Source organism: Danio aesculapii, chromosome 3, assembly GCF_903798145.1.
Source record: "Danio aesculapii chromosome 3, fDanAes4.1, whole genome shotgun sequence".
Taxonomy (NCBI): domain Eukaryota; kingdom Metazoa; phylum Chordata; class Actinopteri; order Cypriniformes; family Danionidae; genus Danio; species Danio aesculapii.
In genome coordinates, this window is record NC_079437.1 from 47,576,064 (window position 1) to 47,603,635 (window position 27,572).

General features: G+C 38.6%; 1 protein-coding gene across 1 annotated transcript in view; it reads left to right on the plus strand.

Annotated features, from left to right (window-relative positions):
• The first annotated feature begins 312 nt into the window (after nucleotides 1-312).
• The window catches only part of sdk2a (sidekick cell adhesion molecule 2a), a 332,315-nt gene continuing 305,055 nt past the window's right edge, over nucleotides 313-27,572 (plus strand). The window contains exon 1 of the mRNA XM_056452811.1: nucleotides 313-936. Within this exon, the coding sequence (XP_056308786.1) occupies nucleotides 753-936 (184 nt within the window). The 5' untranslated portion in view covers nucleotides 313-752. The remainder of the gene's footprint in view (nucleotides 937-27,572) is intronic.

A 27,572-nucleotide genomic window follows, 5' to 3' on the forward strand; every position in this document is an offset into this window, starting at 1 on the left:
CCCCCTGAACTCTGATTCCAGCAATCTATTAATTAAAAAAGCGTTCATATATAAACAGCTCTTGCTTGCGTGTTTGAGTTATAAACCCTTGACAATTAGCAAAATACGGTCTCGACGCAGTATGAATAACGTCGAAACTTTCAATGTTGCTCGATGGATTTATAATATGAACACAGACACGCCGTCATAAGAAACGCAGTTCTCTTGTTCTCCGCGTGGTGGCGACATCCCGCAGTGAAGGAGTTCAGCCTCAGTCATGAGTTGTCGGGCACTCGTACATTGTTGCTGGCAGTACCGAAAGGACACGGACACGGCATTTTGGGGGGAATACATACAAGACACCGGACGGAATATTTCCTTATCTATACTCCACTACTTGAGCCTTTACTTTTTCTCTCTCTCTCCCAACAGCGGCTTTATTACAGCCGTCTCTTTTCAGAGCATGCACTTGGAGAGATGCGCATGACGCGCAGGGATGCAGGGGAATCGATTCACTCCTTTAAACGCAAATGACTGAATTCATCTTCAGTGGGAATGAAATGTTTCTGTTTGCTCTTATAGATTAACTTTTAAAAGCTGAACCGAAATAACAATACAAATTATTGTCATTTGAAGTCTTGTCGTTTCTACAGTACTTAAACTTTGCCTCATCCGACTTTGAAGCAGTTTATTAGTATCTGTTGAAGACAAACTGATTTACAGACTCTGCCTAGTTAAAACGCTGATTTTGGAAGCACGAGATCGACGCGTTTATGTCTGGCATTGCTTCTGGGAAACCGGGACTACGGCGCAACATGTATCCAGCGTGGCGCGGGGGAACGCGCGCTGAACGTTCGCAGACGTGCCGGAGCACCATGTCAAGGCGCGCGTTAAGTCTGAAGTGGGGCGTCGGATGGATTCTGATGTTTTTATTCATCAACAGCACTTGGGCGCAAGGTAAGATCTCCGATCTCATAGTGGCCCCAGAGACATGAGAGCTCACGAGGCAGTATGTGGGATTCGTGGAAAGAATCCATAGAGAATGCTAATGAAATTTCAGTCATCATTTGGAAGCAGTTCTAATGGGATCAAACTGGAATTTTGTTGGAATCAAAAGAGCTAAACCTGGATAAATGTTTAAACCATTTTCAATGTTTGATCCTAAAACCAGCTCTAAATTTTGATGTGTTATCTGTACTCCTGATTGCAATTTAATATTCATTATAAAAGTCAAGTTCGAAGTATGATGTGTGCTGTTCTGATAACATGGCAGATGAGGTTGAAGTTCCTTGTAGTCTCTAGCGCTCGCCAACATGTCCCATCACTTGTAGAGCAATCCCAAGAGATGTAGTGATGATAGGTGCCTTGCATGAATACCGCACTTTACAGTTCATTTCTGTTAGTGACTACTACACCTCACTCAAACACTGGGTGAAGTTTGAAAATAGGGAACATTTATCATAGCTCTTTTGTGATCATAGAACAGAAAATTACATAAATGCCAAAACGCAGTAATGGATGCAAGCCATTTTCCAGCTTTGTCATGTGTCTAGCTGAATGAAAATCACAGAACAATTTGTTTTGATTCATCTCCTTTCAATTATCATGCTTTTTTTGCCCACTTGGTAGGCGGAAATACAATGAATTGGCTGATATTTGAACAATTTGAGATAATCGGCTGAGAAATATGTTCTTTGTCAGTAAAGAAATGGCCATTGCATTACGCAAAAAACTACAAAGAGCTTTGTGAAAGAGTAATAATCATTTCTTTTTGTTTCTTTTTAAATATGTTAGGATTATATAATATATTATATTTTAATTTATAACAATTATAACAGAAAATATTTTACAATTATTACAATTGTATTTCTTATGTTCTTAAATGCCAACTATTGACCTGAACGCCCAAAATGTCCACAATATAGCAATTAATATATATATATATATATATATATATATATATATATATATATATATATATTATTATTATTATTATTATTATTATTATTATTATTATTATTATTATTACTATATTAACTGTTTATTAGCACTTTTGAAGTATGATCATATTTTACATCTCTGATCCTACCTATTATCTAAACCCAACTACTACTGTACCTTATTAACTATATATAAGCAGCGAGTTAGTACTTTATTGAGCTGAAAGTCTTAGTTAATGGATTGTTAAAGGCCTGAATTGTACATTAAAATAAAGTGTGACCAAAAGGTATATTGTAGCTGTTAAGTTAATTTTAATTGGTCTAGTATAGCAACACATAAGCCAACAATTAAATTGTGTCAGTCTCCAATGCATTTTTCATATAGTCATACCATCACTTGTTAATTCAGTTGACTCTAGAGGGTATTTTACCTTTTGACAAGGTGTTCTGCTCTGTCCACGGGGCTGTAAAAATGGTATCGGCATCCGCAGGCAGATAGCTGATGTACAGCCCAGTGATCCATCCTGTTTGACAGATCTTAAAGCACTGGCACTGGTGATTCATTCACTGTGAAGAGGCTTGGAAAAGCAGAGGTGCATCTGATAATTACAATGCTCTAAGCATTGGAGTGCTAAAAGCGGCATAATCCTAGAGCGTCTCGGCCTTTGAACAGGGCACGCTGGGGTATAAATGCCTGCCTATCTTATCTAAGAAGCATTCAGCCGTCACCTATTATGCATGGAACAGTGTTACTGACACTTATTAGCATCCTGTCATGGAGCATATACTGTATACATACACTAGCCCAGTATAGAGGAAGTCTGTCTGGTGTTTGTTTAGACCTGTTCTGAGCTGCTTTGTTTTTCCTTGTATTGATCAGATTCTTGTTTTACCCTAAGTGTACTTTCAATGTCCTTGGACAGCTTTAAGGGAGCTTAGCAATGACTAAAAGGAAACCCAGCACTTTGGTCAATGGGTAGAAAAAGCTCTCTGAACCTTTTTCACCTCAAGTCTTTCTCTGATGATCAATTGCTTGGCTCCACTTGAATCTGCCCCAAATCCACAAAAATGGGTACCTGTCACAGAGGGTGGCAAGAAGGAGCAGTCGCGAGGCTCTTTCCTTCACGGAGGGTGGCATCAACCACCATCACAGAGCAGCGAGCCTCTGATGCCCAACGTTCCCCCACAGGGCCAAACGTATTTGTTCTGAAGCTTCCCACTAATGAGTATCAGCGTGACTGGTGCATAGGGTATGGCAGAACGGGTTCAGTCATCCTTGCGGAGCACAGGGAACAAGGAGTATTTCATAAATTAGGAGGACTCAGAAGCTGAAGAGTTCTCTGGGGACGCTGGGGTGTCGTGCTTATTTTTTTTCCATACAAAGACTAAACATCGTTTCTCGTGCTGCGTTTAATAGCGATTGGGACTGTAATTCCACTGGGATACCTGATAGAGTCCATAAAAAAAGAAGGCTACAGCAGTGCGATACTTATTTTGTGCTCACTGAAAAGGAGAAACCAGTTTGCAAGCTGACCACCTTTAGAGAGCACTACCACTAAACCTGTACACAAATGCTTTTAAACTTTGAAAGTGCAGGATTTTTTGCTGGTGCATAGATCTGTAAGGACATTACTTTCACTCTTAGAAAAAAAGTGCTAAACTTGAACATTTAGGGGTACAACAGCTTGTCATCGGGCAGAACCATTAAAAGTACATAGACTACAGAACATACTGTACTACCATTAAAGGACTTCAACCCATTATACCACAGAGTTTAGCTACAGCCACAATCAGACACACCTTAAGAAGCGAGTCAAGCCTTTCAGGATCATTTGAAAATATGCAAGCAAATGTGCAGTTTGGAAATGCATTTAGTAGGAGAATAGGTAACTTTACAGTAGGGCTGCTCGATTATGGGAAAAATCATAATCACGATTATTTTGATCATAATTATAATCACAATTATTCAAAATGATTATCAGTTGAAGTCAAAATTATTCAAACTTATTAAATTATTATTATTATTTTTTAATTTAAAAAAAAAAATATTTCCCAAATTATGTTTAACAGAGCATGGCATTTTTCACAGCATTTAAATTTTTTGAAACCTATTTTAAGGTCAATATTATTAGTCCCCTTAAGTGCCCAGTCTAAACTACTGTTATACAATGACTTGCCTAATCACCCTAATTAAGCCTGTGAATCGCACTTTAATCTGAATGCTTGTATTTTGAAAAATAATTAGTAAAATATTATTTAATGTTATCATAGCAAAGATAAAAGAAATCAGTTATTATAAATGAGCTATTAAAACTATTATGTTTAGAAATGGGTTGCAAAAAAAATCTTTCCATGGAACAGAAACTGGGGGGAAAAGGGTCGCTAATACATCAGGAGGGCTAATCATTCTGACTTTAACTATATATAAACAGTTATTTTCCTCCCTGTAAATTAGAAAAGTTAATATAAATACAATAGAATAAAAATATGAAACAAACTGTGCTTTAAGCATCTTTACTGTAAGGAAAAAAACTTTAGCTACAAAAAGTCCTTCAGTCAACAGCAGTGAGAGATTTTGTCCTTTTGTTGTTTAATGATTAAAACAGTCAGCGGCAGGATTATTGCATACTGTCACTTTAAGAGCAGTGATGGTATATGGTTTCTCTTTCACATGTCTTGATTCTCAACTCGTTTGTTTATTACACAAATGAGGGTTAATATGAATAATCACTAAACACCACTAAACACTAAACACCATGTTGACACAGATTTGACCATTAAAGCGCTCACATTAAGATGACTTTAGATGTGTGTGCTCTGTTCGTCTCTGAGGCTGAGCGCACACACACAACAGCATGTGGTCTCATTTGCGCTTTTAAAAACATGAATGACTCGAATGTACATCAATGAATGATGTGCATCCCTTGCTGCAGACGTTACATTACAGTACATGCTTTTAGTCATTTTCACGTGAAACTGAGCTTTGCAGAGAAACAAATGTGTACAACTGGAAAGGGGTGGTGTATGATATAATAATCATTTTATCTCGATAATTTCATAATCGTCAGAAGCCGAAATCGAAACCGAATTTTCGATGAATTGCACAGCCCTACATTACACCTCTGCTCTGTCTTACTAAATGCTCCCTTTTAGGGTTAGTTGAGGTACAGAGTTGTCATGTTGTACCCCTATGGCAAGGTATAGAATTTCCTACTAATCCTGACTGCTCTATTGCAATTCCGAAACAATGTCTTAGTGGCACTTTGTTGCATCATACTGCATGACAGATGTCAGCCATTTTTAAATCTTCAGATTATATTCGATAATCCTCCATGCTTACAAAAATGCATTCGGGTGAAATCCACATCTTTATGTGATTAAAACTGCCTGCACTGTGTTTAAGCGGGATAATATGTGCATGCAGGCATATGTCAAGACGTCAACCGCCATTCGTTCATACACATCAACCGAGTTACGGTTGATACAAATAACGAAGATCTGACCCATTTGCCTGGAAATTCAAGCCACAGTCATATAGATTAAATGCGGATGTTCCCCTCTTCTGAGGGCACCAGTAAAAGCTTGTTCCCATATGGGACTCAAGTGCTGTTTTTTGATGTCCCAGATGGGCAATAATGAGCATGGAAGACCGCAGCTCCCTAGATGCCCTGTCATAATTATGCGCCCCTGCACCAGTTGCAGCATATTTATCCATACGCTCTGTGACACTTATTTAATTAAATGTCTAGGAAGCAAGGTCCCGGCTTGGCAACAGATGTCTTGTGAATTTTTGACAAAATGCTCAGCATTTTCTGCGAGCCCTACCTGCTAGAACCCCATTGCAAGGCCTCCAGGTGAAATAAGCTGACAGCCAGGTCCTGCTATCCCACACTGTCTACAAGGTACCTCATTCCTCGCTCTGCAGTCTGCTGATGTTTATTCATACTGTCAGTAGACTGAGGAATGAATAAATGTCTCAAAATGAGGCACGTAGACCTCTGAAAGGCGCCGTCTGTTTTTTCATTATTGGATGTCAAACTTTGCTTCTTATCAGAGCGGTGGCTCACGTGAATCTGCCTCGAGACCAAATGCGATTGTAGCCTAATATTAGAGAACCTGTAGACTGACTGTGCCGAGCCTGCATCTCGCTCCAGGAGGCTTTAAAACAGACTCGTTCGAGCGGTAAAACTGTTTGGATAGTGCAGAATGGAAATATAATCAGATAAGTTTAGACTTTAGGGCCCCTGCCTAGTAATTGCAGTGAGCCTGAGGGGGTATGACTGTCAATGTTTGTGTGGGGCCAACGAGAGTCAGATCTAGCATTGCATCCATGAAATCCCGACTCCTAATGCAGTCCCAGAGGACATCTGACTGTTTGCTATCTGCTCGTTGTGAGTGCGCAGAACACATTTCATTATTCTGCTGCAAATGAATGTCTTTTTATATTATGCCTCTGGAACAGCATTGTTATCACATTGGGTTTGATTCTGTCAGTTGGTGGATTCAAATGAAGATTAATTCATGGCGCTTTTTAAAAATTCCATGCTGCATCGAATCCTGTGAATTTCTACAAACATTATTTGGCTCCGGAATCTCAGGCTGGCTCCAATCAGTAAGGAAGCAGTTTCTGTCAACGACCAGCTGCTGGGAGCCGCTTGCTTGATGATGATGATAATGAGAATCCTTCAGTTCTGTAATCGACTGTTCTCTTAATATTGCTAACAGTGTTTAGCTTTAATACAACTGATACGTGCTGTACATTACTTATGTCGAGGACATGTAAATGTTTGCTAACTGTTGCTACAGCAAAGCACTTCAACTCATCATCAGTATCGCATCCAGTCAGATATTAGCACTACACTTCAAGCTTGATTCTGGGTGTGTAAGCTGGGTCGTTTATGCAATAATCAGTGCATCTATGACAAGCTTGTCATAGGTAGCATTTTTAAACTGATAATTTACCCAAAGATAGATTTTTTGAAGAAAGCTGAAAACCTGTACTACTGACTTCCATACTAGGAAAAACAAATACTACTGAAGTCAATGGTTCCGGGTTTCCAGCTTCAATAAAGTTTCTTTTTTGTTCAGCACAGGTTTGGAACAAGTAAAGGGTGAGTAAATGATGACAGAAATTTCAGTTTTGGATGAACTATAATTTAAAATTTATTGAGGGATATTGATGTCAAGACTGCGAAAATAATCTTGCCTAGAGGATTTAATTGTGAAAGTTTTATATCTCCCATTCTACAGTATAAGTTAAAAAGTGTATAAGGATTGAAACATTGGTGAAATGACATGGGACCATTGTTAGATGGACTGTACAATCAGTGTACAGGGAAAAAAAAACTTGGCCTCCTGTCAGACTCAGTGTGTGTGTGCTGGTTGATGTTTGTATGAGTGAGATATTTATTTCTAGCGTAGCCATTCAAACATCTCTGCCACTGTTCTGTTCCAAGTCAAATTAATATGAATAATCACAATTTACTTAAGTGTAATGCTTGGCAGGCTAGTAAATTGCCTGCTGTTCGCACACATTTGCCTTTGAACTTGGAAAAAATAAGTGAATTTGCAGCAAATATGCTTGTGTTTTGATAATAAGCACATTACGTGTACAGAATGTGTCTTTTAAACACATATGTCTTTTAAAAATGTATACAAACAATATTTAAAAGTCTTAAAGGGAGACACACAAATGAAAAGTTTCTCAACTTTACTCCCCATGTGGCTTAAAACATGTTATAATATTTTGAACAAAGAAGAAAGATGATATTTTGAAGAGTGCTGGTTGATGATGGATTCCTTAGTTAGAAAAATACTATAGAAGTCAATGGGTACCATAAACCAGCATTCTTTAAAATATTTATTTTGTGTTCAACAAACAAAAGAAACTCAAACAGGTTTTGAACAAGTGAATGGAGAGTAAATGATTACTTTAATTGATTTAATTTTTGGGTGAACTATCCTTTTACTTAAATGTTCCACTGATGGAAGTTTGGGTTTTGTTGCCCAGATATGTTGCATCAAAAGTTTAATGCTGCTTAAAGAAAAACTGCCAAATATTTGTACATTCTGTTATGATTGCTATTCTGTATTTGATACCTAAAGGGACAGTACAGCCTAAAATGACAATTACTGTTAACTACTAAACCCCAGGGAGTTCACAAATGTAAATGGATTTTTTACCAAAAGAACAGCAAAGACTTTTAGATGAAACAGTTTTTTGTCAGTCATTAAAATTCAATGGTTACAAGCATTTCGAGAGGAAAAAAAGCATATACAGGGAAAACGAAATTAATACATGTGTATTTTATGATATATTGAGGTCTTAAATGGATAGTTTACCAAAAACTGAAAATTCTGTCATCATTCACTCACTTTTCACTTGTTCCAAACACGTTTCAGTTTTTATTTTTGCTGAACACAAAAGATTAGGATGTTCTGCAGAAAGCTGGAAACCCTTTAACTATTGACTCATATTGTATTTGTTTTTCCTACTATGGATGTCAATAGTTACAGGTTTCCAGCTTTCATCAAAACACATTCTTTTGGGTTCAACAGAATAAAAAACTCATAAAGGTTTAGAAAAACTTGAGGGTGAGTAAATTAGTATGGTAACACTTTACTGTACATGAATAATGATGTATTAAGATGTAAATTAAACATTACTTTGTTATGAGTTAATGATGAGTTAAGGCTTGCGCTAATCATGAACTAACTTTAACTACAACATGAATCACATGAGTTCATGTGTGAATAACGGCTACTTATTTACTTGTTAGTACATGTCATTAATTAATGTATCAATTAACATTAAAGTTTAAGAAATAAATTAACTCATGAGCTGTTAATGTATTATCTCATGACTTTACTTGAAGAGGAACGTCATCATTAATTCATCCTTAACTACTCAAACTTCTGTGTTTAAACTGTTGATGTTAACAGACTTTTCTGTTGTTATTCAGTGTAAACACACTAGACGGACATGCATACAAAGTTCATTAATAGTTTGGAATGGTTAAGAATTCATCATTAGTTCATAATAATGTAATGTTTAGTTTACATATTAACACATCATTGTTCATGTACTGTTATTGTTAAGCATTACCATTAGTTTTTTTTGGGCAGACTATCCCTTTAAGAAGTGAAAGAATAAACAATCTGTGCAAGAAACTGAACATTATTTACAATATTTTCACATATAAGTTCATATATATTTTTGTAAGTTCATTCATGCATTAATTAAATGCATATGCAATTATTAAGGCACTCTATAATGCTGTGAAACATGGGTGCGTTTTGTCAATAAACCAGTTAATTCACCTTTATTTATTTATTTATTTTTTTACAAAACTTTTCTTGGCTAATCGCTTCACTCCTTATGACCTCAGGGTATCACCAGAGCCATGAGAATTTATTTGGTTTTGTGTGTATATATGCTATTAGACTGTAGTTTTATTGTATGTGTGTGTCAGTATAGTACTCGCATTTTATACATCACCAAGAACTAAGGATATGTAGTTTTACTGAAGAAAAAAAGTCAATAAGGATGGCCTGAGGGTGAGTAAAATCAACAGATTTTCATTTAGGGCTTAACTGTCTTTTATGAATGCACTATTTTTCACAGTTGCAGTCTGGTATTAATAATTTGTAAAAATCCTAATGCGTAAACTTCATTCCATGTTTTACACATACATTTTATATACCATTTATACACTAATCGGTCACTTTATTAGGTACACCTTTCTAGTACTGGGTTGGACCCACTGTTGCCTTCAGAACTGTCTTAATCCTTCGTGGCATAGATTCAACAAGGTACTAGAAATATTCCTCTGAGGTTTTGGTCCAAATTGACATGATGGCATCACGCAGTTGCTGGAGATTTGTCGGCTGCACATCTAAGATGCGAATCTCCCTTTCCACCACATGTAAAGGGTGCTCAATTGAATTCAGATCTGGTGACTGTGGAGGCTATTTGAGTACAGTGAACTCATTGTCATGTTTAAGAAACCAGTCTGAGATGATTTGCACTTTATAGCGTGTTATCCTGCTGGAAGTAGCCATCAGAAGATGATACACTGTGGTCATAAAGGAATGGACATGATCAGCAACAATAATCAGGCTGTAGAATTGACACAATGCTTAATTGGTACTAATGGGCCCAGACGTGCCAAGAAAATATCCCCCACACCATTACACCACCACTACTAGCCTGAACCGTTGATGCAAGGCAGAATGGATCCATGCTTTCGTATTGTTGATGCCAAATTCTGAACCTACCATCCGTATGTCGCAGCAGAAATCGAGACTCATCAGACCAGGCAACGTTTTTCCAATCTTTTATTGTTCAATTTTGGTGAGCCTGTGCGAATTGTAGCCTCAGTTTCCTGTTCTGAGCTGACAGGGGTAGCACCGGTAGCACCAAATATATATTAGAGGTGTGAACCTATACTGGTCTCACGGTTCGGTTACGATTATCATGCCATCGATTTGGTTCAATTGGATATTTCGGTGCATCACGGTGCATTGACGACGCTTTCCATACACAGTGTTGTATTTTGGGGGGTGGCTATAACAAGCTGTCTGTATAAACACACACACATGGACACACAGCACCACACTGTCTCTCATTCACACACATACACAAACATAGACAGCACCAAACACACACACACACACACACACGGGCGCTTGCTTGCTCACTCGGGAGCGATATTGTTAAAATTACACCAGAGTTACTGACCGCTGCCGTGCTTTATTTGGAAATTTATTCCCACTGCCGCATGAAATCTGGTCAGGTCCCACGACAATGCACAGGGAATGCGTACAGCCAAGATGAAAAGAGAAGGGAGGAAAAGTCACGCCAGCAGCCGAGAGGAAAAGTCATGCCAGCAGGTGAAATGGGCCACAGTGAGAGAGAGAGAGAGAAATGGAGTACTTTCATTCCCTCAATCGCAGAGAAATAGGGGCCTCTGCTGTAAGTGCCAGTGAAAGACTTTCCAGAAAACACACACACAGTGAAATTTTTAAGTAGTTGGCGCCTGTAGTGTTGTAAATACCTGCGCTCGCCTCCCTCGCGACAGAGCGCATATGAAATAAATGACGTCAGTACATAATAACCGGTTATGATTATTACTGAACTGATACCGAATTGTCTGCGTCTGCATTGCGGTGCACCGAAGAAACACTTAATTTTGACACCCCTAATATATATATATATATATATATATATATATATATATATATATATATATATATATATATATATATATTTATTTATATATATATATATATTTATTTATTTATTTTTTCTACTTTCTAAAATGTTTTTAAAACATCCTCCTCGCAGTCACACACACACACACACACACACCTGAATGGTCGCAGGCAGGTGCATCAGGCACAAAGAATATTTCAAATAGGGAAGAAATAGAAAAGCTGACTAAGGTCACATAACTAATACATGACCATCTGATTCAATAAATGTTTCGTATTTCATTTATTTATTTTTATATTCCCCAATCGACCATTGTACGCAAGACTTTTTGCCTATTTTTGAAAAAAATGCAGCCAAAATGAAAAATTGTGAGATGCTGTAGAAACATATTGTGTTTGCTGAGATTTATAATTTAATGACAGCAACCATAGATATAAACACTGCTGTTTGCTATCTTAATAACTGGATTTACTGTATAAAATTCACATTATTGTAAACAAAAGCACTATCTGTTTGCACATTCTTCAACGATTTTCCTTTCTGTCGAGGAAACCAAAAAAAAAAAAAAAACTGCGTGGGATTTCACGAACACGAACCAATAAGATCGAGCCTCGCTTTTCTGTTTTCTGGTCAAGGCTTCGCACAGTACCTGAGCTCAAATCAATCGTCACGCCAAAGAAAGATGTAATAGAATCTTTACAATTCTGTTTCGACGCCACATCATTTGATATTTAAGGTGGGAGGAAACAGAAGCCGAGTGCTGTAAGATTAAATGCTTGATGAGAGGGATGTCAATAATGAAATTCCTGCCTTTGGAGGAAACTCATTATTTCAGGGCTAGTTTAAATAAAAGAGCATCAGCTTGAGTGAATTTGGTTTTAATTTTCTGGTTGTTTACTGCAATGGAGAGGGGAAAACGCCTGTGGTATTAGCGGCTTAATAAACGCTCTGCGTGTGCGTTCGCTTTAAGGGAATTTGCTGAGAAACTCTGCACAAGTCTAAATAGATTTAGCTTATGTGTGTGTGTGTGTGTCCTTATGAACTCTTGATGTAGTGAAGGTTTTCTTTCTGAATAGCCTCAACGCACAATGAGACTTCTGAGGAGACCTTGGCCACTGACCTGCTTAACATCAGAATGAAATTAGAGAATCTTTCAAAGTGATCTTGTCATGATAGAACTGCTTGGCATGGGAGAAAATGTGATGAAATCATGACAAAGTGTCATTTTCCTGATGCATACAAGCTTGTTTCAAGCCTCTGGGCTGTTCAGTGTAAACATTTAAACAACAGAAAGCTTGACTGAAGGGAAACAGCAGCTAGAAACAAAGCCCTCTACATCTTTTTCCCTTATTCAGCCTCATCCTCCTGGGAAGCTGGGAGTGCATTCTTGTGTTGTGAATAAAATAGCAAAGTGGCAACACGACCGTATGATAGAGACATTGATAGAAAGATTGAAAAGGGAGAAGCGGAGAGGGAGAGGGAAGCAAAGGAGATGCTAGACTCGTTTTATTTTTTTCTGAAAAGCTCCAATGTTGCGAACCCATTTATGCACACAAAAGACTGAGCTCTGTTGTTCTGGCCGTACATGCTCAAAAAAAAGGTGTTCAATCTGTGCCCGACCAATCATAACACAGATCATTTTACCCATAAAACAATTTTTTGCTCGCTCTTCATCACAGCTCTTTCTCTCAGTAACAAAAAAAGCTCTTAACAGACAGCTTTGCTGCAGACCATTTTTCTTCTGCAGAATTAAGGGTTTTCACCTTAAAGATTTGGCCAAATATGAGTTCTGCTGCTTTTAGTCTGTATCCATCAACTCTGCGGGCATCTAGTCTTTATGTGTAACTGTACTTGGAAAAGTTTACAAAACTAATATTTTTTTTCTTCACTGACTCTGAGAGCCGATCAGTGCAGTTAAAAATGCAAGATTATGAAGTTAAACATGTTAAATTAAATGTGAGTAAGTGTAATGTGCAATTTTTGGAAAATGAAGTTATCGCATGACTAATTGTTACCAATTTTGTTTTTAAACTTAGAGTAACACTGGGAGGACTTATTTAACATTCCAATTGTCTGACTGTCTGTCTACTGACTTATCCATCCATTCATACTATAAAGGAAATTACAGTAAACGACTAGCAGCAGTAGATCCAGACATTTACCATAATTTTACAGTTTTGCCTGTCATTTCCATGTTAAAGTTGTGCTGTAAATTCACATTAAAATAATAGCAGCAGTGGTTCCAGTGATTTACTGTAGTTTGAACTTTTTGCCACTTTGTTTCATGCATGTTATAGTTGTGGTGTAATTTTACAGTAAAATAATGCCAGCAATGGTTCCAGTGATTTACTATGTATGTTTAGCTTAAGTACTGTTTTATAGTTTTCAGAGCTTTACACTGGCCGTCATGGTGGCGCAGTGGGTAGCACGACCACCTGAAAGCAAGAAGGTCACTGGTGGGAAGGTCGCCCAGTGTTCGCGTGGGTTTCCTCCAGGTGATCCGGTTTTCCCCACAAGTTCAAAGACATGCGGTATAGGTGAATTGAGTCATGGATGTTTCCCAGTGATGGATTGCAGCTGGAAGGGCATCCGCTGTGTAAAACATATGCTGGATAAGCTGGTGGTTCATTCGGCTATGACAACCCCTGATTATTAAAGGGACTAAGCCGAAAAGAATATGAATGAATGAATGAATGAATAGCTTTACACTACTATCTGGTGTTCTAACATCTTTATTATATTCACTCAAAGGACAACATATACTGTATATTGCATCATTAGTCCTCTATTATTACAACAAAGCATTGTTAAGTTGATGTAATTTTAAATATTTTACCTGGGGAATAGCACAAGATAATTTACAGTAATAGCTTGCAAATTTACTATAAAATCTTATCATTTTTGCCCCATCCCAACCATCCATACATCCATCATTTTTGTCCTATCCATCTATCCAACAATCCATCCATCCATCCACCCACCATTTTTTGTCCAATCCATCCATCTGTTTGTTCATCCATCTATCAATCCATCCATCCATCCATTCATCCATTTGTTCATCCATTTTTTCGTCCATCCATTCATCGGTCCATCCATCCTTCTACTGTATGTATCTAATTTTTGTTGCATGCATGCATGCATCCATCCATCCATCCATCCATCCATCCATCTATCTATCTATCCGTTCACCCATTCAATCTCTCTACCCATCCATCTATCATTTTTTACATCCATCTATCAATCCATTTTTCCAGCCATTGATTAATTCATTTGTTCGTCCATTTTTTGTCCATCCATCCATTGGTCCAACTATCCATTCATCCATCCATCTATCTATGTATCTATCATTTTTGTCCCATCTATCCATCCATCCATCCATCCATCCATTTGTTTGTCCATTTGTTTGTCCATCCATCCATCTGTCCATCCATCCATCCATCCATCCATCTATCGATCACTCCATGCATCTATCCATCATTTTTTGTCCCATCCATCCATCTGTTTGTTCATCCATCCATCAATTTATCCATTCGTTAATTTATTTGTTCGTCCAATTTTTGTCCATCCATCCATCGGTCCAACCATTCATTCATCCATCCATCTGTGTATCTATCATTTTTGTTCCATCCATCCATTCATCCATCCATCCATCCATCCATCCATCCATCCATCCATCCATCCATCCATCCATCCATTTGTTTGTCCATACATCCATCGGTACATCTGTCTGTCTGTCTGTCTGTCTATCTATCTATCAGTCATATTTGTCCCAGCCATCTGTCCATCATCCATCTATCTCTCCATACATCCATCTAACTATCCTTTGTCCCATTCATCTGTCCACCTATCCATTTATCCATCTATCCATTTGTTTGTCGATTTATTATTCCATCCATCCATCCACCATCCATCCATCCATCCATCCATCCATCCATTATATTTGTCCTATCCATCTGTCCATCCAGCCATCTCTTCATCTATCCATTTATCCATCCATCCATTTGTTTATCCATCCATCCATTCATCCATCCATCTATAATTTTTGTTCCATCCATCTGTCCGTCCATCCATCCTTTTTTGTCCCATCCATCCATCCATCCATCCATCCATCCATCCATCCATCCATCCATCCATCCATCCATCCATCCATCCACTTTTCTAATTGCAACATTTATGTATTTTATTCAGTCAGTCAGTAAGGCAGACAGTCAGTCATTCAGATCAAGTCTCATTTTGAATGTCTTTCAGATTGGATTATTCCCTTGCCCCCAGACATGTGTATTCCACTGTCTGATATGTCCTTCACCATAATAAAGACTTTAATGGAACGAGGGTCACTCTCTGAAATGAAACCTAAATGTAGAGCCACAATGTAAACAAGTCTCCCCACGACCTTCCACCGAGAGCCCAGTGCAACCAACCCTCAGTCGGTGAGAGACAGAACGTGGCAAATCCCGGCATCGCAGAAAGGATTCAGATTGTGAAGTTGTCTCCTATCCCTTCACCCTCTCCCTTCCCTCCATCCTTTTGGCAGCAGGCCTGGATGTTTGCCTGGCTCGGAGCCTCTGGCTGCATCTCAATTCCTTGTGCTGGGTATTGATTAGGACAAACGTGTCGCTCTCCTCAGCAGCCCAGACAGAGCGCATGCGGCAATGTGTGGCTGTTTGATGTCACTTGTGTTTCTCTCGCCTCCTTCTCATTTCGCCGTCTTCTATCTCGTCTGCGCTTCTTCAAATGCTGCCGTCGTAGTCTGTCTCGTGCGCTTGATGTTGCTTTGCGTCGCACCTTCCTTGCAAAACAAATTGACTGTTGCTTTGAGGTGGAAACTCACGAGCCCCCGGTGTGTTTCTAAACCGGTACGTGTGCGCTCAGACATATCTGCGTGAATATACTTGTAGCAGGCATGCAGGGAATATGTAATTTTTTTTTTTTGATGCAAGGTTGCTACATTAGTTTGTCTGCTTGCAGGTTCTGTTTTATCATGTGGCGTTAAAAATAAAGAAAATTCTGTTTTTTATGATACTTATGTTGTTCTAATCTCACATGGTGTTTAGTTGAAGCTGAAATGAGACATGTTGATACTGTATGTTTGTAGGTTGTTTTCTTTCAAGTGGGGATTTTTAATTCATTAATTTTCCTTTATCTTAGTCCCTTATTTATCAGGGGTTGCCACAGCAGAATGAAACGCTAACTATTCCAACACGTTTTACTCAGCAAATGCCCTTCCAGCCACAACCCATTACTGGAAAGCACCCATGCCATCTTGCATTCGCACACTTATACACTATGACCAATTTTGTTTACCTAGTTCACCTATAGGGCATGTCTTTGGTCTGTGGGGAAAACCAGAGCACCTGGAGAAACCCACGCAAACATGAAAACACACAGAAATGCAAACTGGCCGAGCCAGGACTCAAACCAGCAAACTTCTTGCTGTGAGGCGACAGTGCTTACCACTAAGCCACTTAGGGATATGCGTTGGTTTCCTCTGGGTGTTCTGGTTGCTTAAACGTTGGTGATATGATGCTATAATGCATTCTGAAGTCATACAAGGAATAAAAATTAGGACTGAAATTAAGGTTAATTCTCATCTTGTTTCTCACCTACATCTGCAGAAGAAAAATGTACAAAAAAGCATTTTCAGAATTCCACAACCTCCGAGATTTAATGAAAAGCCAATACTAGTGAGACTTGTAAATGTGTACATTTAAACATTACATTTTAAAATAAAACTACTTCAAAGCAATATATTTTAAAGCCACATTTTAAGATTTGAAGACTATAGAGTCAGTAATTCAAATTAGTAATAAGGGCATTTTAAAGTTAATAAATTTTGTATTAATTTTGACTTTTCCTCTATAAATTGCTTGCATGGTGTTATTAAATGAATAAATAAATAATAAAGAGGCTTTACATTAGATGGCTTATTAAATCCACAGGATGAGAGCTAGACTTTCCCAATATTTATGGTGTTTCTTAATTAATATTGATGAGTATTGAAAAAAATAATATTGCTTGATAATACTGTCACGGGTAAATAAAGGTACAGAGAAGGATCCAATATGCAAGTGAAACTTTAATTAACACTGTCAGAATAAAGCCCACAGGGCTACAAATGGAGGGTGAGGACACTGGGATACTGGGGCAGGAACAGAAAGGCGAAACGAAGTCCAGCAGTCACTCCTCTAGTCCTGAGCACAATACAGACTCACATAAGCAAACACAACGAACTGACAAGGAGACATAGAAACGTAGCCCAGATATAGGCTCAATAATGAACCTCAGCTGGTGATCAAATCAAACAGCTGAGTGCCGTCATAACATGTGACCAAACAAATACACGTGGACAAACAAACAACACAAACCCATGTGACAAAACAGATACTCCGGAAAGCGCACAAACCTGCAACCGTGACAGTACCCCTCCTCTTAAGAGCACCTCCTGGTGCTCCCAGAAGAGCTTACCTGGCGATTGAATTCATCGATAAGAGAGTGATCCAATATGTCCCTAGCCGGAACCCAACTTCTCTCCTCTGGACCGTAACCTTCCCAGTCCACCAAGTACTGAAATCCTCGCCCCCTCCGTCTTGAATCCAGAATGCGCTTAACCGAATAAACGGTCTCCTCATCTACGAGACGCGGCGGAGGAGGGACCGGCGTGGGCGAGTTAATTGCTGTATGAAAAACGGGCTTTAATTTGGAAACATGAAACACGGGATGAATTCTCCTGTACGCTGGAGGAAGTTTGAGGCAGACTGCCACCAGACTAATGATCTTGATGACAGTGAATGGGCCAATAAGTTTAAGTGCAAGTTTATTACATACGGAACGCAATGGAATATTCTTGGTTGAAAGCCACACTTTTTGACCGACGACGTAAACGGGAGGCTTAGACCGGTGGCGATCGACTTTAGCCTTGGTGCGCGCACCCATTTGGAGGAGGGTCTGTCTGTCCCTGTTCCAAGTGCGTCGGCACCTCTGGACAAAGGTGTGAGCGGAGGGGACCGCAACTTCGGATTTCAGACTGGGAAAAACTGGTGGCTGGTAACCTAAACTACACTGAAACGGAGAAAGGCCCGTGGCTGACACTGGCAATGAGTTGTGTGCGTACTCCACCCATGGGAGCTGCTGACTCCAAGAGGTGGGATTCTGGGAAACCAAACAACGTAACATACGCTCGAGATCTTCATCATTACTCTGAGGATGGAAACCAGAAGAAAGACTTACAGACGCCCCCAATAAATGACAAAATTCTCTCCAAAATTTAGAGACAAACTGAGGCCCCCTGTCAGAAACCACGTCCGTCGGGAGGCCATGAATGCGAAAGACGTGATTTATGACAGCATCCGCTGTCTCTCTGGCTGAGAGTAATTTGGGCAGAGGGATAAAGTGAGTAGCCTTCGAGAACCGGTCCACCACGGTCAAAACAGCCGTATTGCCACCAGATGGTGGGAGACCTGTGACAAAATCTAGTGAAATGTGCAACCAAGGTCTCGAAGGCACTGACAGAGGATGAAGGAGTCCAGCGGTAGGTCGATTAGAAGTCTTAAAAACAGCACAAACGGAACAGGCCAAAACAAACTCACGTATATCCCGTGCCAAAGCTGGCCACCAGAATTGCTGTTTAACCAAAAATATAGTACGACTCACCCCAGGATGACAAGCCACTTTGGAGGAATGTCCCCATCGAATGACGTCAGACCGAATCTCCTCCGGCACAAACAAGCGGCTGGGTGGGCATCCGGCCGGGGGCGTTACCCCATCCAGGGCTGTGCGAACCCTGCTCTCGATCTCCCATGTCACCGCAGAAATACAAATCCTCTGAGGAACGATAATCTCAAGAGACGTATTGGCTCGGAAAAATCAAAAAGACGGGATAACGCATCGGGTTTGATGTTCTTAGAACCCGGTCGATAAGAGATGGTAAAGTCGAATCGTCCGAAAAATAATGCCCATCGAGCCTGCCTGGAGCTAAGTCGTTTGGCAGACTTGATGTATTCAAGGTTCTTATGGTCGGTCCAAACGATAAAGGGAACCCCCGAACCCTCCAACCAATGACGCCACTCCTCCAAAGCGAGTTTTACAGCCAACAACTCCCTATTACCAATGTCGTATTTACGTTCTGCGGGAGATAATCGGTGTGAAAAAAACGCGCAAGGATGAATTCTGACAAATACTATGTTTGTGTATGTGTGTGTGTGTGTGTATATATATGTGTATATATATATATATATATATATATATATATATATATATATATATATATATATATATATATATATATATATATATATATATATATATATATATATATATACATATGTACATAGATACATATATGCGCTCACTGGCTACTTTATTAGGTACACCTTACCTTGTGAATCTCCTGTTCCACCACATCCCAATGGTGCTCTATCAGATTGAAATCTAGTGACTGTGGAGGCCATTTGAGTACAGTGAACTCATTGTCATGTTGATACAAGGCTGGATGGATCCATGCTTTCATGTTGTTGATGCCAAATTCTGACCCTACCATCTGAAAGTCGGAGCAGAATTTTAGACTTATCAGACCAGGCAACGTTTTTCCAAATCTTCTATTGTTCAGAGCCTGTGCAAATTGTAGCCAACTTTTTACTGTTTCTAGCTGACAAGAGTGGCACCCGGTGTGGTCTTCTGCTGCTGTAGCCCATTCGCCTCAAGGTTGGAAGTGTTGTGCGTTTAAGATGCTCTTCTGCATACCTCGGTTGTAACGAGTGGTTATTTGAGTTATTGTTGCCTTACTATCAGCTTGAACCAGTCTGGCCATTCTCCTCTGACATCAACAAGGCATTTGCGCCCATGAAGTGCCGCTCACTGTATATTTTCTCTTTTTTTGGCCAATTCTAAACCATAGAGACGGTTGTGCGTGAAAATCCGGGTAGATCAGCAGTTTCTGAAATACTTATACAAGCCCGTCTGGCACAAACAACCATGGCACGTTCAAAGTCCCTTAAATCACCTTTCTTCCCCATTCTGATGATCAGTTTGACTTGCAACAGATCATCTCAACCATGTCTACATGCCTAAATGCATTGAGTTGCTGCCATGTTATTGGCTGATTAGAAATTCGCGTTAATGAGCAGTTGGACAGGTGTACCTAATAAAGTGGCCGATAACTAACAAGTGTAATGCTTGTTATTTGCATGTCATTTTCTGTTTTATACTTAATTTACTGTTCTTAATACCATTCATCCATCCACTTATTAACATTTTTTCTTAATGATTGCACTTCTCATGCTGGCAATGAGTTACCCTGTGAAATGGCATTTGGTTTTGTACATGTGTGTGTGATTTTTTTTTTTTGTCTCTCCGCAAGTCTATAACTGTGAGTGTCTTACAAAACTGACCGATTTAATGTGTTAATAGATTAGCGACATTTAATTTGGACTGTTGTTATTACAATGAGGTACAAGACCCAAGAAAAGTCAATTCCATCAGCGCCTGTGCCCTGAATGATTTAGCGAGGGTTAGTTGAGCTAGTGAGGTTAAATGGAAAAACTGTGCCGCATTGCTATTTGCTCCCTTTCCAGTAATGAATACTGACAGAGATAAAAGAGATTGTGTGCAGATATTTATTTTCATTTCAAAGGGGGCAGGGAAGCAGACTCTAATAAAAGACTTTATTGCCATGATACGTATAAACTGTTGCAAAAACATGTGCGCTAAATTCCGGATGGTCGCAAAAAACCCTGCAGCTATACACCGATGCTAAATTGCCCCTAAGGTTTTAGTACAAAGCACTGCTTCTCGAACTCGGCCTCGAAACGTTTCCAGAAGTGTCAGTGTTTCCAATATTGAGCGGGCTGTATTCACAATGCCCACCATTAGAATCAATTCTGGTCAATGGAGAAGCATGCTTGAAAGAGGAAGATGCTCTTTGTACAATAAAAATCCCTGTCATGTTGGTACCTGTTTATTAGTGCGACCACACAAAGGAAAAGAAAACGCATTTGAAAGAGAAAGAGAGAGAGAGAGATTGAAAGTGAGCGCACGGGAGAACACATATTGATGCAGTACTGTATATGTTAGCACACATCCCAAGTTCAGCCTCGATCCCACATAGCTTTGGGCTCTGGGTGTTTACGTTTGGCTCTTGATTTGTGTGTTCATCTGAGGAAGGTTGTCGTGGTACCAACATTTCAACAATTGGTACCAATCCTAGTAAAACATCGCATTTCTGCATACCACAGTGGAAAATATAATGCCACTGAATGTTTTTTTGTTGAGCATTTTCAGTATTTATAACAAGTGAACAGTAATGACAAATGAAAACATTTTCATTTAGCCTTCAGATATATATTTTAGACAAGTGAATGTGGTTAGACAAGTGAAGAAATTATTCAAGAGAAGTAATCAATCTGCTACAGTATAGCACAAAAAAGAGAACAAAGAATAAAACAAGTAACAGTGCTAGAACAAAGACAGCTGAAGATTAATAATCAGCGCTCGAGGCTTCTCAGATACTCAGTGAAACGTTTCAAGTATTCTGTTAAAGAAACAGGAATTTGTAAAAGAACAAAAGTATTAATTATTCACGATTATTGGCATTGTCTTTTTACTGCGTGATTATCAAAAAACAGATGACTGTTCATGATTAAGTTCTAAGGTGCCAGATCCACTAATTCTTCTGTCCATGCATACATGTGTCTATTTGTCCATTCATCCAAATACAGTATTCCATCCTTCCATCACTCCACTATTTTGTTCTACCATCAGTGTACAGTAATCAAATCAATCAATCAATAAATCCATTCACCCACTCACCCATCCATGTACAGTTTTCGATCCATGCATTTATCCATCCCTCCATTCATTTGTAATTCCATCACTGTACAGTAAACTCTCAGAAATAAAGGTACGCGAGCTGTCCCTGGGGTGGTACCTTTTCAAAAGGTACAAATTTGTACCTAAAGGTCCATATTAATACCTCAAGGGTACATACTAGTAACTACAAAGTACAAAAGTGTTCCTCTTATTTTTTTTTTTAGTACTAATAAATTCTTTTGAGCTTTTATATTCAATGAAGTGATATAGAAATTAAAGACCATAATTATGCAGTATTTGTTAACTAAATAATATTATGTTTGTGAATAAAATGCTTAAGTGTTAGTTTTGTTTTAAATAAAATATAATAGAGCTTGATATAAAAGGACAAGTTTGATTGAAATGGTAGCGATTAAAGTAATACAATTTCTGTTATCTATGCGATGAGATTTTTATTATTTATTTAATAATTGAATAAACTAATGGAATGTCGCATATTACCTTTCAGACAGTGATTATAAAATAAATGTAAATACCACTGAAATGATGTGATACATAATTAGGTGAGCTGTGGGTCTTTAATGGCCCATTTCCAGTGGTAGAGTACGGTACGGTACGGGTCACTTTTCATCAGGATTGTTTTTCACTTTTGGTGGGTGTGGTGTACGACACAAAGTTTCAGTTGACATTCTCGCTTAAGGTAATCTGTATGGTCATTCGTATATCTTATGAGAAGCACTTCTCACAAAACAGATGCTTTTTACACAAATAATTGTGTATAAATGTTATTTACTAACCTTTCTATGAAAATGAATTGATTATAACTGCAGATCAATAATCAATGCGAAATAGCCTACTGTAATATCTGCAATTTGTAAAAAAAAAAGCAACATATATGAACACATACAGACACTTAAAGTTTCCGATATGTTACCAATACACAGCATACATTTAGTCCTTATTTGGGTTCAAAAAACAACACGCAACTTATAGCCCAGTCACTGCAAACCTCTCATCTGTACCTCTGTTAGAGAGCAATTCTGTCATTCCGGGTTCATAATAGTCCAAAAGGTGATGACAATAGTTAAACATGGCAGTTTGTCCATGATGTATGTTGCTGAAAGAACCGTTTGTCAGGCTTCTCCTTTGTTTTTTCACGCTTCACTCTCGTGTTTGTCCATTTCTGAAAGGATCGGATGTCAGAAGCGCTTCAATAAGCACGCACACATTACTATCATTAGCTTTAGAAGTTAGTCAATTTAAATATAGATGCTCAGCAAGCACAAACGAGAAAGCGAAACTGGCGCACTTTAGACAGCCTTGTAAACAACCACGGAGCACAGTGTAGTTCTAGTCTTCTTCTTGGCTTTGTGGCTGTTTATCAAGATGACGACAAGGTTTGTTTAAGCTCGGGTCGACCATGGCTCGTTATTATATGTATATATTATTACGGTGTAATGTCTCGGTTGTGTTTTTAAAAATGGCGCCTTTGTTTTCATCCTCCTGGCTTGTTGCATGAGCGAGTGACATATCTCTGTAAAACAATAGCGTTCAGCTGCGTGTATAGCTCAGGCTCCTTTTGTTGTGCCTGGTACCCATCTGAAAAAAGTGGTATGGTACAGTGCACTTTTAGGTAACGGCCATATAAGCATACCAAACCAAAGCGTACCACTCCAAAGCGTGGAAACGGGCCACAAGTCTTCCATTGGTGCTTCCATCAAACCTCCACCTATCTGGCTCAGTTACCCTGTCCTTACCTCTCAGCTAACTAACCTCTGCATTATAAAGTCATAAAGTTATAAAGTGTGTTTTCTTGTGAAGACTCCTGTAGGACTTCCACTTGCTCTGATGTGTCTTGACAAATACATCGGGGGTGCACGAAAGGTCACAAAGAGACGAAACTGAAGCAAGTTCTCCAGATGAAACAAAGAGTGTCTGTCTGAAGGAAGGGACCGCCGGTGTCACAGTGAATCAGTGCTGGGCCGGTGGTTCGGGTGAGACTCTGTCATCAGGTCTGCGCTGGGGTCTGCGGGGGCTCTGTCACGAGGACTTGTGTCTGAGATGTGTCCTCTTGTCTCTTCGAGCGGCCTTCGAGGGGAAAAACACAGAGCAATTGTACACAGAGAATCACAGAGTCGCGCTTCAGTAGCTGTTTCCGCCTCTGCCTTTGAGAGGTTCATCAAAGACACTGTGTCTTACCAACAACTCAGCAAACCCAGCTTTGTAATTTTTGCATCACTAGCAGCTTCAAGCAGAATTGCGTTAAAGGTATATGTTTCGTCAGTTCACACACATTCCCTAGGAATCCAACCTCTGACCTTAGCATCACTAGCTCTGCGCTGCGCTGTTTGAGAAACAGACCATCGAGAAGTCTGTCTTAAAGGAGCTCAGCCAGATGCCGAGCTGAATCCTGAACGCAGTCTGATTAATAATAGAAATATTGCTCTCAGCAGATGATTTGAGAGATGCCAGTTGCTGTTAGCATGCTAAAGCATGAGATGCTGTCACTCTTCCAGAAGTTTTGTTCTTAATTTATCTGGTCTTAAAATATTTATTGTTAAACTGTTAGACGACTAGTCCACAATCTATAATAGAACTACTGTACGCTTGAAAATGGGTCAAGAATTAAAGACTGATTAATATCAATGACAATGTTACTGTAACTGCGACAAGTTCTGGAAATCCTCATAAAACAGTAGGACAGAGAAACAATATCATTGGAATTGGCTTTAGAATATATACCATGTCTCAAAAAAAAAAAAAATCCAAGCTAAATTAATTCTGTCAAAATTTCGTCAAAATACCTCCAACTTTAATTATGTTTTGTGATAAAATTGCAAATAGATGAAATTATATAGGTATAAGTTTTCCACCTCACCTGATTTATATCAACACATTACCTTGTTAAACAATGATAACCCAAACATTGAAAGAATGCTTCAATTTTATGACTTGCAAACTAAATTAGCACGCACAGAAATAAAGCAACATTTACATATCAGAGTCATTAATTGCTCACATACAATCTGTCAGACAGTACGATAGTTTGTCATGATTAAATTTATTTGTTATTAATATTTTATTATCCAGAAGTTTTTTTTTTAAATGCCATCATGTCTGTTTCACTCTTCTGCCAGAAAGCTTGAAACAGTAGCGTACATGCTTGCCTTGTCTGTGATCATGCATACAAAGTCAAAGCAGTTGCATTAATACTTCCCTGATGAGCTGTGTTTTTTTTTTTTCTTCTTCTTCTTCTTTTTATGTGTTAGCATTTCATTAGCCAAAAGAGGATCTATCAACATACAGGCAGACAAGAAGGTGATCTGACAGCTCGCCCCTAACCTGCCTATTGATCCCACAGCCTCATTAAACCTCTTATCCAGTGGCTTTCACACACTCTGGGCCTGTCATCGCTCTGAAAGCTGTCAGGGCCGAGCAGCAGTCAGAGCGCACACGCTAATATACGCGCCGCCAGTGTGCACAAGCAAAACATGCAAGGCTGTGGGTTTTTTCTTTATTTTAAAGCTTTAATCATTGCACAACAGCGAGCTATGCCCTGCCTCTCCGAAAGCCTGTTTTATTAAAGACGTCCAGAGCAAGCGGCCTGTGGAGAACGTCGAGCTGGAATACAAAGCTGGATCCCAAAGAAAAAGAAAGTGTGCTTCCGTATCATTTTATAAAAAAAGTGTAATTGTTGGGCAAATAATAAAATATAGAAATTAATATATGTTAGAAAAAAAAATCAACACACCACACACACACACACACACACTTGTACAGCTATCTTTATAGAGACTTCTCATAGATTGTATTATGTATTATTGTATATAATTGTATTATTGTATTATTGTAATTGTATTGTGTATAATTGTATTATGGGCTCTTAATCTTTCCACCAAAAGCTTTTGATGTTAAATAGTTTGAAAAGTGACTTTTGTTGACATTTTTAATAGTTTGAAGTGATATATTGTCTGGGTTTTTGTTGTAAATTATGGTACAAAAACCTGGTAATAAATTGGCAGTACCGTTATTTTACAGGCTTGTCGGTCATTCATTCATTTTCATTTTGGCTTAGTCCCTTTATTAATCAAGGGTCGCCACAGTGGAATGAACCGCCAACTTATCCAGCATATGTTTTTTGATGCCCTTCCAGCTGGAACCCAGTACTGGGAAACACCCATACACTCTCATACACTCATACACTACAGACAATTTACATAGCTTACCTAATTCACCTATAGTGCATGTCTTTGGACTTTTGGGCAAACACTGGGAGAACATGCAAACTCCATATAAATGTCAACTGACCAAGCCAAGGCTCTTCTTGCTGTGAGGCAACAGCACTACACACTGTGTCATATTTCTGAAACAATTTCTTGTCTTAAACTATACAGGCAACAATTAAAGTACTGGGGTGGTACCTTTTCAAAAGGTACACTTTTGTACCATACAGGTAGACATTAGTACCTTTGGCGTATGCTTTTGTACTATTAAGGTTCACTTTTGTACCTTTAAGTTACTATGAGATACACACAGGGGCGGACTAAGTGATTTGGGGGCCCTAACCAATTCCAGGTATGGAGCATTCCTTTTTCTTTTCTTTCTTTCTTTCTTTTTTTTACTATACTGAATGTTAAAAATATATATTTAAAATGGACTTTTGAACCTTTTTCTACTTTAAGGTGAAATTAAATGCAAAAAGAAAAAAACTTATTTATATATTTTTTTCTGCTGTTTTTCAGCTCTGCTAGGGTAGCTGTATTTGATTGTTTGTCTTATTTCAATTTTTTTCCCCCAAAATTCTGTTTTCAAAATTCTCACTTTTTCCCTCACTTTCCACTTACAAATTTGTCAGGCCAGTCTCTGCTTAGTCTAAGGGCCCTATCATACACACAGCGCAAAAAGGCACAAGACGTGTTTGCCACGATTTGTTGCTATGTTCAGACCAGCGCAACCCTAATTTTCACGTTTTGCACCACGTCCACGTTGTTTAAATACTAAATCCATTTATGCCTCTTTGTGAATTAATGGGTCTTCCAGTCTAAAAAGGAGGTGTGTTAAGGTGCATTGTTGGGGCGCTGCTATTTTGAAGAACCGAAATAGACCACGCCACTGACAAACTAAAAGCTGGTCTAAATTCCAGCGCAGAGCGTGTTACTGCACCTTTGCAAAATTCTTTGTAAAATAAAGGATTAAAATGTTACAAAAATTATTATTTTCTACATCAATATAAAAACCACTACCTAAAAATGTCTTCATATCAAGGGACTTTTTCAGTTTATTCATGACAATTTGCATAATATTAATATTAGCAGTATTATTTATTATATGCATATTTATATTTGTTTTTATAACAAGTTTAGATTTGTCCACCTTTTTGGGGTTTTGGAGACCATATGGGACGCATCATCATTTGAGGATATGTATAGGACATGTGTTTGGATAGAACAGTTTTTTTTGACCACACTTTGTTATTATTGTTCATTTATTAGTTTTCTGGAAATTAGAACTGATTTTAGAAATAGATTTGAAACAAATTTTTGTGCTTAAACTAAATTAAATATTAAATATAATATAGGCTAATGGATGTCTTGAGTGGAGAGCGAACAACACTGTTTCCTTATCCACGAAAGTAA